At 39.1% G+C, this 12,780-nt stretch overlaps 1 protein-coding gene across 2 annotated transcripts in view; it reads right to left on the reverse strand.

Annotated features, from left to right (window-relative positions):
* HBS1L (HBS1 like translational GTPase) overlaps window positions 1-4,371 on the reverse strand; it is a 55,180-nt gene extending 50,809 nt beyond the window's left edge. The window contains exons 1-2 of one of the 2 annotated variants that reach the window (XM_032215885.1): window positions 4,163-4,354; window positions 2,200-2,265 (exon numbers count right to left, since the gene is read on the reverse strand). In XM_032215885.1, the coding sequence (XP_032071776.1) occupies window positions 2,200-2,265; window positions 4,163-4,205 (109 nt within the window). In that variant the 5' untranslated portion in view covers window positions 4,206-4,354. Of the gene's footprint in view, window positions 1-2,199; window positions 2,266-4,162 lie in introns of both variants that reach the window. The other variant, XM_032215886.1, reaches the window with a different exon arrangement.
* Between the last annotated feature and the right edge of the window lie 8,409 nt (window positions 4,372-12,780).

A 12,780-nucleotide genomic window follows, 5' to 3' on the forward strand; every position in this document is an offset into this window, starting at 1 on the left:
GACAATTAGTTTGCCTTTTAAATGTTTCATAGAATTAAAACCTTTCATTACAGAAGATGAAAGAATATTTGTTCTTAGCATAATCATATGGTATTAATAATTCCCAAAGTCATTTTAAACACATCCTCTAATTATATATGAAATTTCATTATTTCTATTCCTTTTGCTCTGATTGAGTGGGTATGAGAAGAGATATACATGATACTAGACTTTAGATATACAATAGTGGCCAAAATTGTGGAAACCTTTTGGGAAAAGTGTGTTGTTGTTTTTTAGAGTACCATAAAATTATATATCAATGGAAAGATAATTTAATCAAGAATGCAATGCAACAAAGTTTGATCAATTATCTGGATTCTATCAAGTTATAGCCAAATACCCAGAAAAAGGAAGCAGAACTTGCTTAGGTTGATATCAGGTAGCTTTCCTTCATCTGATTGTAGTCAATGAGCATGAGTGTTTAGAGAGCCAATCAGCTGTCGTCTTGTTTTGGCAATGAGACAATCAGATCACAGTAGGATTCAGTAAGTAATGTCATGTATTGAAGCTAAGAGGACGACATTTTTCAGCGTGTTATGTGATCGCTAGCAAGTTGTGTTCTTTCATTTAGTGAGCTTGTAAAACGTAATAAAATCAAAGTAACGGTGCAATGAGTTGACTGGTCACCCAGAAAGCAATGTAAAATAGTATTATTAAGTGAGCAAGGCTACCGTTAGAATTAGAAGAAAAAATGATGGAAGCTTAACCAAAGGTGGCATTTCTAAGTTTTTGAAGAGGTATAAGGAGACTCAGTCACTATAAAACCACACTGGTAAAGGCAGGAAAAGATGCATAACAGCAAGTGATGATAAAAGAATTAAGAAACTGTGTCTATGTGACAGAAGAAAATCATCTGGGCATATACAAAATGAAATGGTGCAATGCAATGTGAAGTTGAGTACAAGGACTATTCAGAGCAGACTGCAGGAATTTGGCCTAAAATCTAGAATTCTATGAAAAAAGCTGCGATTCTAATGGCAAATCCTTCATAAAGGTTATTGCATTACATTCTTGATTAAAGTATCTTTCCATTGCTATATAATTTTATGGTACTACTCCAAAAAAAGTGGTGTAATTAGCCATCAAACCTTTAAAATATTGTACACTTTTCCCAAAATGTTTCCACAATTTTGGCCACTACTGTAGATAGGAAAGCCTTACCTTACAACATTGGAGCAGTAGTATTCTTCAAGTAAGATGATTTTACCAGATATCAACTCCAAACCAATTTCTAAAGTGCTCATAAGCAAATAAGCTGTACTGGGAATTTTTGCCTCCATTCATTATTCCATTCTTATCAGACTGTATGCCAAGTTATTTTGTATACATCTATCCATCTATATACTACTAAAACTTTGCCACTCTAAAATGTCTGTTTAACTGGGCAAAATAGTACATCATTGGGAAACCTTTTTCAATCAAGGTACTTCAAATGAGTTAACTTACAGAAAAAGTTCAAAATCTAGGTCTTATGATGCCTATGGAATTGTAATTTGGAAAATGTTATAAAACATTTTATGTCATAAAAATTACCATAAAGCATTTTATGACATAATGAAAAATGCCATAAGATTTCCTGTGAAACTTCTAATGTTTGACTGTACTATGTAGTTCAACATGGATTACTTTCAAGGCAGATACATCTTTAAACAAATGCCTGAATTTTTAAGAACTTTTCAAATATATTAGAAGTTCTACCATGTTGAAGGTATTGAGCAATCTGGTAAGGAATTATCTCTGAAACAATGACTCAACAGGTCACGGGTTCTCTAGTTCAGAGTTCTCCAACCTTTCTGGGTTGGTGGTCCAGAGGGGGGATGGGGCAGGCTCCTTTATTCGAGCATGTGCACATACAAATGGAGCTGCAGGGGTTCATGCGACACAAATGGTGATGCAAGCATGTGCAACACTTGCAGTGCTAGTGCTCATGCAATGCTCGCAACGCTAGCGCAAGTAGAGGGATGTACGTGTGCACTGTCCAGATACTCATGCGTCCCAGTGGCCAACAGGTCATGAATGGGTAGTGGGCTGCGGCCCACAGGTTGGGGACCCCTGCTCTAGTTCATTCCAGTTCCCATACTACATAGAGGTACCCTAAGGCTACACATCAAATGTGCAAACCTACACCATAAAACAATAATGGCAAAATGTAATGCAAACCTGTTGATGGTGAGATGCAGTAATCATCTTCTACAGACTGACCATAAAGGTCATCATCTTCAAAATCTGAAGCACAAAAACAAAACCAACCTTCTCATAACTGTAATGTTGAACAATAGTCTTATTTTATTCTAGCAAGTATTGTGATACATTGTAATTAAATAGCATTTCTATTTGAGTCCTTTTAAATATATGCATTAAAGACAATTTAATTCCTGGAACTACTTTTATTTACAACTTCTTCCTGAATATACATTAGATTTTTCTAGATTTTTCTTATTCCAATACATTTATTTATTAACTTGTAACTTGCCCATAGAAAACAATAAAAAATAAGTACCAAATTCTGCAAGAAAGGTTTCAGACATTTTTAGCATTTTTTATTTTTCCAATATAGTTTCACTGTTTAAAACAATATACTCTGGTTAATGAAATAAGCTTGAACCAGTGTTAATATTAAGTATTAATATAACGTATTTTTTTCCAATTTCAGAATTTGAAGTATTTTCAAAGTTCAATCTGAATATTTAGATATTGAAAATAAGCCAATCTCAACAGATCAGGCCAATTCAAGTGCTTCATTTCACAAGCAAAAGCCCTTTCTCTACCTGATAGTTGCAACTAGGAAGCAGATATAGTGGCAGAGGGTACCTGTTTTACCTAGGCATGCATGCTGCATGCACAGAAGGTATTCCTTCTGGTGTATCTGATATATTTAAAGTTCTCCTGAATTTCAGAGGGCATGCAAGGAGAAATTAAATGCAAGTAGACAATTGCTTGATAACAACCTTTAAAGCCGATGTAATACCATCACTTGTAATAATCTAATAGGAGCATAATACTTCACTTTAAAAATTACTTATTTTCACAGTCTGAATGGAAGTATTACATTCCTGAACTTGGGATCAGGATTTAAAATATTGTTCTCTTCCGTTTATGTTGAAATAGTGTAGATAAGAGTCACAATATAAAAAAATAACAACAGGGATGAAATAACAATTATGTTTAAAATAAGATATCTGGGTGGACTAAAGGATCCTTTTGGTTGGTGACATGATTTAACGCAGTAAAGTACTTATTTAAAAAACTGAAAAGGCACACTTGCAAATCACTAAATCAAGACTTAAAAATAAAGTTTAACATTCAGATTTAAATCTCTAATTCAATATGTGCTTGCCTATGAATCCAAAACCTGTTTTAGGTGCAGGCATCTGAATAGTTTCTTAAATGTATCATAACGTGTCACCACAGTTTGAACGAGCTTAATGCTTAACACTCAAACAGAAGCAAGTAGTCTTATTATTACATCTGGTTTGCTCACTTCAGTGTTGCCTTTTCAAGATGTTATCTCCGCTTCCTTTTCTACACAGGCAACCAAAGTCCTCCCCTACCCTCAGCTGGGAGATAACACAATCACATCCACACACGACCCTCCGCCCCCATCTTTTTTTCTTGCTTCTAGCATTCATTCATCAAAGACATCCCACGGGGAAACTCCGGGGAAACGTCGAGTTGTTTTTAAACCCCGTACTTTGTTGACGTCCATTATCACACGGAAAGGAAGCAGCTGTCAGATTGAGCAATGGGAGGCCACTCTGTCGGGCTTCAAAAGCACCGGCCTTTCAGTGCACAAGACGGACTTTCGGGACAAGGGAAAACGGGGGGGGGGGAGCCACTTTTTTCCGAATTAGCACCTATCTACGTAAACCGGCCTAGTTGATAACAAGCAGCCCCGTCCCTTCGGGTTCAGGAGCCGGACCAGCTTTGGCTCCTGGCCGTTTCCCGCGCTCTCCTCCCCACCTCCCACTCTCCCCACCCGCAGAAGCCAGGCTGACCGTTAGTGACGTCACTAACGATCCTCGCACCGGCCTTGGAAGGCAGGTCGGACCCCTCTCGGGAGGAAAAGGGGCGCTTCAAAAGGAGGGCAATAAGAAGTTCTCACAAAGACAGCAACTCGCTCTACCTTCGTCGTAGTTGTAGCCACGGACGTTTCTGTGCCGGGCCATGGTGGCGAGTTGAGGTAAAAAAGAGAGAGGCGAGGCCTCCGAAACCCCCCTCAAACTTGGGTACCGTAGCAACCCCGTGCCGCCATATTGTTGACTTGGGCCTACTACCACCGCGCCCCGCCTTCAGCTCCGTCGGCCTTTCTGCGCCTGCGCTGACCTCCCTTTTCTTCCCCCGACTGCGCATGTGTGACCTCGATGCTTTTCTTTTTTTTGCCCTCCCGCCCCCTCCCCTCAACGATTGTCGACTCACGGAATAGGGGAAAGCCGGGTGTTGTAGTGCCCCCTTTCGGCCGGGCGTCGTTCTCTAGATTGCATCGGGTCAGTGGCTGTTGCGGCCAAGATTCTCGAGCGGAATGCTACGCAATTGCCTCGTTCGTCGGAGGGGCTGCATGTTTTTTTTTGTTTTTTTTTTTTGTTTTTTTTTTTTTCCCCGAAGAAAATCATTCTGCTTTCAGCTGCAAAATTCTGTCTTCATGCATCTGAGAGCCCGGATTAAATGGTGCTGTGCCCAATTTAAGATTCAGCTTGGAAAAAAAGTGTGTTGTAAACTTCAGAGGTTCAGGAGCACTGTTTTCCACAGGGCTACGTAGCCCTTTCTCCAGGTTTTCTTTCTGGAATTGCTTGTGAGCGTGGCACACCTTCGATACAGGTAGTCCCCGTTTTACAACAGTTTGTTTAGCAACCATTCAAGGGTGCAACGGCACTGAAAAAAATGACTTATGACCGTTTTTCATACTTATGATCATTGCAGCATCCCGTGATCACATGATCAAGATTCAGAGAGGAAGAGCATTTAGACTTATATATCGCTTCACAGTGCTTCACAGCCTTCCCTATGTGGTTTACAGTCAGCATATTTCCCCCCAACATTATGGGTCCTCATTTTACTGATCTCGGAAAGATGGAAGGCTTAGTGAGAACCGAACTGCAAGCATCAGCAGAAGTAGCCTGCAGTACTACATTCTAACCACTGCACCACCCTGGCTCCTATGCTTGGCAATTGACTCATATTTATGAGGGTTGCAGTATCCCAGGCTCATATGGTCATCTTTTAAGACCTTCTGATAAGCAAAGTAATGGGGAAGCCAGATTCACTTAACAACTGTTACAGGTAGTCTTTACAACAATTCATTTAGTGACCGTTTGAAGTTACAACATTACAACGACCATTTTTCACACATGACCATTGCAGCATCCTCATGGACACATAACCAGGATTCAGGCTCTTGGCAACTGCTTCATATTTATGATAGTTGCAGTATCCCCAGATCATGTGATCCCCTTTTGCAACCTGAGAATCACAAGGTTTAACAACCTTACTAACTTAACGCCTGCAATGCTTCACTTAACAACTGTGACAAGAAAAGTTGAAAAAATGGGACAAAACTCACCTAACATGTCTCACTTAGCAACATAAAAGTTGGGCTCAATTATGTTCATAAGTCAACTACCTGTACTAATTTAATGGCAGTCATTCACTCAACTGTGGCAAGAAAGGTCATAAAATAGGGAAAAATTCACTTAACAACTATTTCGCCAACAGAAATGTTGGATGCAGTGATGGTTGTAAATCAAGGACTATCTATTTAATTTCACAATGTTTTCAATTCCTGCCAGATATTTCTGATCACAGTTTAACACTTGTCTCAATTGCATAGCACTGGGTATGTCACTATTATCTAGCAGAGTATCTCTGGCTATAGAATGGGATAATATATTATCTGATATAGTTCTTGGAAAGAAAAAGAACATGGTAAGAGATTATAATTGTCATGCTAAAGACAATGTTAAGAACACAGTACTTTAATAAACTATTTCAGAGTTATAATTAAGGATTTCTTTCACCACATCAAGTTACAAAGGACAATAGAACAAATTATATTATTTAAATTTATCTAATAAAGTTTAATTGTTCATTATAAAACAAATATACTACCATTTAAAAACTAATCATCTATGTCAGATTCTTCATTTTATAAACCAACTTGAAGCCCTATCTGATCGAAATTCGTGTCTGCAGTATGATGATTCTTTTATATCAACATCTTTGCCATTCTGACCTTTACAAAATTATATTAATACCTCAGAGTTGGGTGGATATTAAAAATATGCAAAGTCTTGATAATGAGGCACATTATCACAAATTTTAATTGTTTACCCCAAAAAAACTCTTCAGGCATTTATGAATATATTACTCCTTTAAGAATCATTATACTTAATGTTTAGTGCATGTGACAAACACTCATGCTGTTATACATTATAAATATTAACATATATCCCACTACATTGTTTTTCGTAAAAAAAAAAAAAAAAAGTACATTGTGAAATAGTTTCAGCTGGACAGCTTGCGTAAGCCATTACATCTTATACGTCTTCCTTGTCTCAAAGGAAAAAAATAATAACAGTCATCTGATGTAATCTCAGATTTTATGTTCCATATGAAGTTTCTCCAGAGTTGGTTATGTTGCACCATTTGAATGTTAAGCTGTTTCTAAAGTCTTGGTAATGAACAAGGATTGAAAATCAAAAAGTGAGGAAAGGAAAATACTCTCGAGTTCTTGTTTAAAATATTGTTATTTCTGTACTGACTTTCTGGGCAAAATATTTTTCTCTTGGGTTAATTTCACTATAAAACCGAAGTAACTGAAAGTTTTAATGTCACAGCAAAGTAAAAATAGTTGCTGCTGCATTCTTATTCATTTAAAATATTTAGATAGGAAACTTTGTTTTGATGAACAATTATGTATTTGTGATCTTTTTATATCATTCGTTTTATATTGATATGCAGGTAGTCCTCAACTTATAACCAGTGACTGAAGTTACAAAGATGCTGAACGAAGGGACTTACGACCTGTGTCCAAAGTTATAGCCATTGCAGGGCCCTTCTGTCACATGATCAAAATGTGGGTATTTGGTTGAATTCCCCCCCACACACACTTTTGACTGCAAAAGCACTGAAACTGCCCAACTGCCCTATGTCCCCCCAATTGTGCTCTTTGGCCTTGGGATGAGTCCTCAGCTAATAATTGGTAAAATTTGCTTAATGACAGTAATGGGGATTGTCAGAATTGCGGTTGCAGTTATGTGACATCTTGCTTTATGACTTCATCACTTAGCAACTGAAGCTGTAGTCCCAATTTTGATTTTAAGTTGAGAACTACCTATAGGCATCGACTGACATTTTTCCTGTGAATTTGGACACAAGAATTCTAATTTTGCAGGTAGGTTACCACCTAATGTAACCGTACTCACATTCACTCTATTGTCTCTGTCCATTTGTGGTTCTTGAAAAATCTTGACTGAGAGGCATCATACTTTATACAAAAATAATGGAAAAAAAACATGTTTTCTGCCTGTACCAGCTGAAAGCAAAATCTGTGGTAACAACTGTAATCTAAAGCTGTACTGTTGAAGGGCTTCTATTCATAATGTAAAGAATTGTGTTCAAAATTACAAAACCTTTTTTAACAATATAGTTTACATGCAGACCATTTGCTCATTTCTAGATTGCTGCTTCCTTTTTCTAGCTGTCATAATACAGGAATGCAAGCTCTCTCTATATGTATATCTTATTTTAAATCAGTCTTCACTTCCATATGTTCCACTGTGCACACTTAAGAGTATATAGAGGGATTTGGATGAACCTTAATTTCCTGCTGAGATGTGCTTTACTCATAGATAGATTAAATTGGAAATATGCTAGTTTGTAGAGTAAAATAACTATGAGAAAACAAAACAAGAATAAATATTAACTAATGATGCCTAAATTTACTTTACCCCTTTCTCTCCTAATCCCTTTTCTTTTTATGTTGTATCTTTTAGATTATAAAACCGTAGGCATGAATTGATTTCTTATAAACTACTCTAGAAAGTTTTTTGGCTACAAGCCAGGGTAAAATACTTCAGACAATAATATTTTTTTAAAATGTTCAGTATCCAGTAATGAAGAGGCCAGGTACATTTTCTTAATTTACACAATAAGATTATTTCACACAGATTAATATTAAAGCACTATGTTGCTTTATAATAAAGGCATAAGGCATTTAAACATGTATTTCAGGACCTGAAGATGAAATAGACTTTCATTCTGCAAATGATTTTTTTAGCCAAGTTTTTGTTGAAAGTGTTTTAAATCTTCTATTGACTAAAGTCAAAGTATGAAGGATTGTATCTCATCAGTCACACATAACCCACCATGTCTTATGTTGGCAGCGAAGAATAAAGAGACAATAGAGCTGTCTTTGTTTAAATATTTAATTGAGACACCTGGATGTAACCTAAAAAAAGGGAACTATATAGCTTTAAGTTGTCAGATATAGATGGATGGAGTAAAAGAACCATAAATAGGAAGCACTTTTGTAGTATTTTTTCATCAAAAACACAAGTATGGAAAAAATACCCCTTGGCTGGGCAGCTACTATTAGATAACACATTCATAAATGCTTGTATTTAGGCTATATTGTAATGCCATTGTGACCAAAGAGGTAAGAACTCTCCTTGTCTCCAGTATATTACATACATAAATAATTATTGTGGCAGTTAGGCAAGCTTAACCTTCAATGTCCTACGGGATTGGGCGGCATAGAAATTTATTAAATTATTAAAATTACTAATGTTTTTGAATGAAAATGAGAAGCAATCATATACATTGTACATAATAGCTAAAGAAAATCATACATTATTCTTAGTGTTACCCAAAGGACTAACTCTATTCATTGTGACATTTACTTTTGAATAAACGTGAGCATAGCCAAGCTCCACTAAGGATCCAATGCAGCAAAGCTTTAGAATTTGCTTCTTACATTAAACCTGTGGCTTTACTTTTAACACAGTTTCTCTAACAAATTCCTTGGATGTTGCTGTGTGGAAATGCACTTTATTGAATCCTGTCTTCGCTGTCACTCTTTTCTGGCATCAGTGGAGCCAGGTGACAGTAGAGCTTTGGAAAAGGTTGAATTTTAAACATGCTAAAAACAAAATTTATCCCTGGTGGTAAAGTACAGTCTATATTATGACCATTGCCATCAGTATCAATTTGTAACTCATGCTTGTCTTGATGAAAGTAGTACTGTAGATGAAAACGTGGTTAACAAATAATGTATATCTGAAAAAAGTGACTTATGACCATTGCAGCATCCCCATGGTCATGTGATTTACATTCAGATATTTGATAACTGACTCACATTTATGATGATTGAAGTGTCCCCGGGTCACGTGATCACCTTTTGCAACTTTCTGACAAGCAAAGTCAATGGGGAAATCAGATTCACTTAACAATTGTGCACTAATTTAACAACTGCAGTGATTCACTTAACAACTGTGGCAAGTCGTAAAATGGGGCAAAACTTACTTAACAAGTTTCTCACTTAGCTACATAAATTTTGGGGTCAATTGTGGTCATAAGTTGAGAACTACCTGTAGTTTGTCACTACATGTGTTATGAGATTTATAATGTTTACATAATGCTTCATGATGTAAGACAAAAAGATGAAATCAAAAATTTCCTTACTAAATTCTATGGTCTGGATATAAAGTTTTCAATGGTGCACTGTTATGAAAATTCAGTTCAGTTCAGTTTATTGTATTTGTATGCTGCCCTTTTCCCCCGAAGGGGGACTCAGGGCGGCTCACAACTCGAACCGGGGAAGGGGGATACAGACAAAAATTTAAAAAACAAACATAAGAATATATAATTTAAAACTCACAACAGTCATACCATTCGAGACGGGGGCAACAGCTCTTTAGCCCCAGGCCTGTCGGAACAGCCAGGTTTTGAGGGCTTTGCGGAAGGCCTGGAGGGTGGTGAGGGTTCGAATCTCCACGGGGAGTTCGTTCCAGAGGGTCGGAGCAGCCACAGAGAAGGCTCTCCTCCGGGTAGTTGCCAGTCGACACTGGCCGGCGGATGGAATTCGGAGGAGGCCTAATCTGTGGGATCTAATCGGTCTAGTGGAGGTAATTGGCAGCAGGCGGTCTCTCAAGTACCCAGGTCCAATACCATGAAGGGCTTTATAAGTGACGACTAGCGCCTTGAAGCGTATCCGGAGACCAATAGGCAGCCAGTGCAGCTCGCGGAGGATAGGTGTTACGTGGGTGAACCGAGGTACACCCACGATCGCTCGCGCGGCTGCATTCTGGACAAGCTGAAGTCTCCGAATATTCTTCAAGGGCTGCCCCATGTAGAGCACGTTGCAGTAGTCCAGTCTAGAGGTCACAAGGGCGCGATTGACTGTTGTGAGGGCCTCCCGGTTCAGGTAGGGACGCAACTGGTGCACCAGGCGAACCTGGGCAAATGCCCCCCTGGTCACAGCCGACAAGTGGTGTTCAAAAGTCAGCTGTGGGTCTAGGAGGACTCCCAAATTGCAAACCCTGTCTGAGGGGCGTACTGTTTGACCCCCCAGCCTGAGAGATGGAACACTTGGCCAATTAGTAGGAGGGAAACACACCAGCCACTCGGTCTTATCTGGATTGAGTACAAGCTTGTTAAGCCCCATCCAGTCCCTAACAGCCTCGAGGCACTGGCACATCATGTCAACCGCTTCACTGAGTTGGCACGGGGCGGACAGATACAGCTGTGTATCGTCCGCATATTGATGGTATTTTATCCCGTGCCGTCGAATGATCTCACCCAGCGGCTTCATGTAGATATTAAACAGGAGGGGGGACAGGACCGAACCCTGCGGCACCCCATAATTCAGGGGCCTAGGGGTCGATCTCTGCCCTCCAACCAACACCGACTGCGACCTGTCCGAGAGGTAAGAGGAGAACCACCATAGGACAGTGCCTTCCACCCCCACCTCCCGCAGTCGTCGCAGAAGGATACCATGGTCGATGGTATCGAAGGCCGCTGAGAGGTCAAGGAGCACTAGGACGGAGGCGTGACCTCCATCCCTGGCTCTCCAGAGATCATCAATCAATGCGACCAAAGCGGTTTCCGTGCTGTAGCCAGGCCTAAATCCCGACTGGAAGGGATCTAGATAATCGGTTTCCTCCAAGGGCCGCCGGAGCTGAAAGGCTACCACTTTCTCAACAACCTTCCCCACAAAGGGGAGGTTGGAGACTGGACGATAGTTGTTTAGGACGGCTGGATCCAAAGATGGCTTCTTCAGAAGGGGTCTCACCACCGCCGTCTTTAAAGCGGGGGGAAAGAACCCCTCCCGAAGGGAGGCGGTAACAACCGCCTGGATCCAGCCCCGTGTCACCTCCCTGCTGTTAGCAACCAGCCAGGAGGGGCACGGGTCCAGTACACAAGTGAAGGTACTTACAGCTCCCATGGTCTTGTCCACGTCCTCAGGGGTAACAGCTTGGAAATCAATCCAGTGATGTCCTTCCAGATTTTCCCCTGGTGCCTCGGCTGGCTCTGCGCAAATAATTCTCCAAATCCATCCACTATGCTTGATAGTAAGATTTTGTGTCCTTGGAGGAAGCATCTTTTATGTTAATTATTCTGTCTATGAATAAATAGCCTATTGAATGAAACAACAATGACAAAGCAGTTCAACCACGTATAAGAAGAAAATCCAAGAATTCCTTCAAGAAAGCTGATCACTATTTTAGTTTAAAATTGTATTAAAAACAAAAATCTTCAAAAACAAACAGCAGCACTCTGATACATTAAATAATTACAAAGAACACCTTAGGATTCCCAAAGAAATAGGCAGCATTAAGAATTACTAACACTCAAATACGATGCTGGCATCTAAAATACTGACTGCATGAACCTGTCTAATCACTAATCTTGCTGAAAAGCCTTTCTACAAAGATCACTTCAGAAATGGTAGGGAGTGTTCAGAAACAGACCCTGTTACACATAGTGTCAGTACTGGAATACTCTATTTTTATGCACTAGTTTCTTTGTCATTATAAGACAGATTACACCCATTTTCTTAATTGTAACAAACCATTACTGCTCATTCTGAGGTTTTCTACCTCTTGTGATATTACTACATGGTTTAGTTGTGCTCCTCCTGTTTATTATAAATACAGGTAATCCTCGACTTATGAACACTTTTGAGCCCAAATGCTAAGTAAGACCACTGTTGTGAATTTGCCTCATTTTACAACCTTTCTTGCTACAGTTGTTAAGTGAATCACTGCAGTTGTTAAATTATTATCATGGTTGTTAAGTGAATCTTGACTTTGCTTGTCAGAAAGTTGCAAAAAGTGATCACATGGCCCTGGGACCCTGCAACTGTCATAAATGTGAGTCAGTTGCCAAATGTCTGAATTTTGATCACATGACCACAGGGATGCTGCAATAGTCCCAAGTGTGAAAAATGGTCATAAGTCACTTTTGTCAGTGCCGTTAAATTTCAAACAGTCACTAAATGAATTGTTGTAAGTCAAGGACTACCTGTACATTGTGATTCAATACTTAAACGTGGTGTTTTAATTTTCACACAAATAAAATGTCTTTCTTGAAAGTCAAAGAAGAAATAAACATCAGACATTAAAGAAATAATTATTCTGCCAGCAGTTAGATCTTTCCAAAGCTGAAATCCTAAGGTGTACTCCCACTGAGCACAGCAAGACAAGATTCTGTATTCACATGTTCAGGATTGAGTCAATTATTCTGTTT

Source organism: Thamnophis elegans, chromosome 4 (genome assembly GCF_009769535.1).
Source record: "Thamnophis elegans isolate rThaEle1 chromosome 4, rThaEle1.pri, whole genome shotgun sequence".
In the NCBI taxonomy this organism is placed as follows: domain Eukaryota; kingdom Metazoa; phylum Chordata; class Lepidosauria; order Squamata; family Colubridae; genus Thamnophis; species Thamnophis elegans.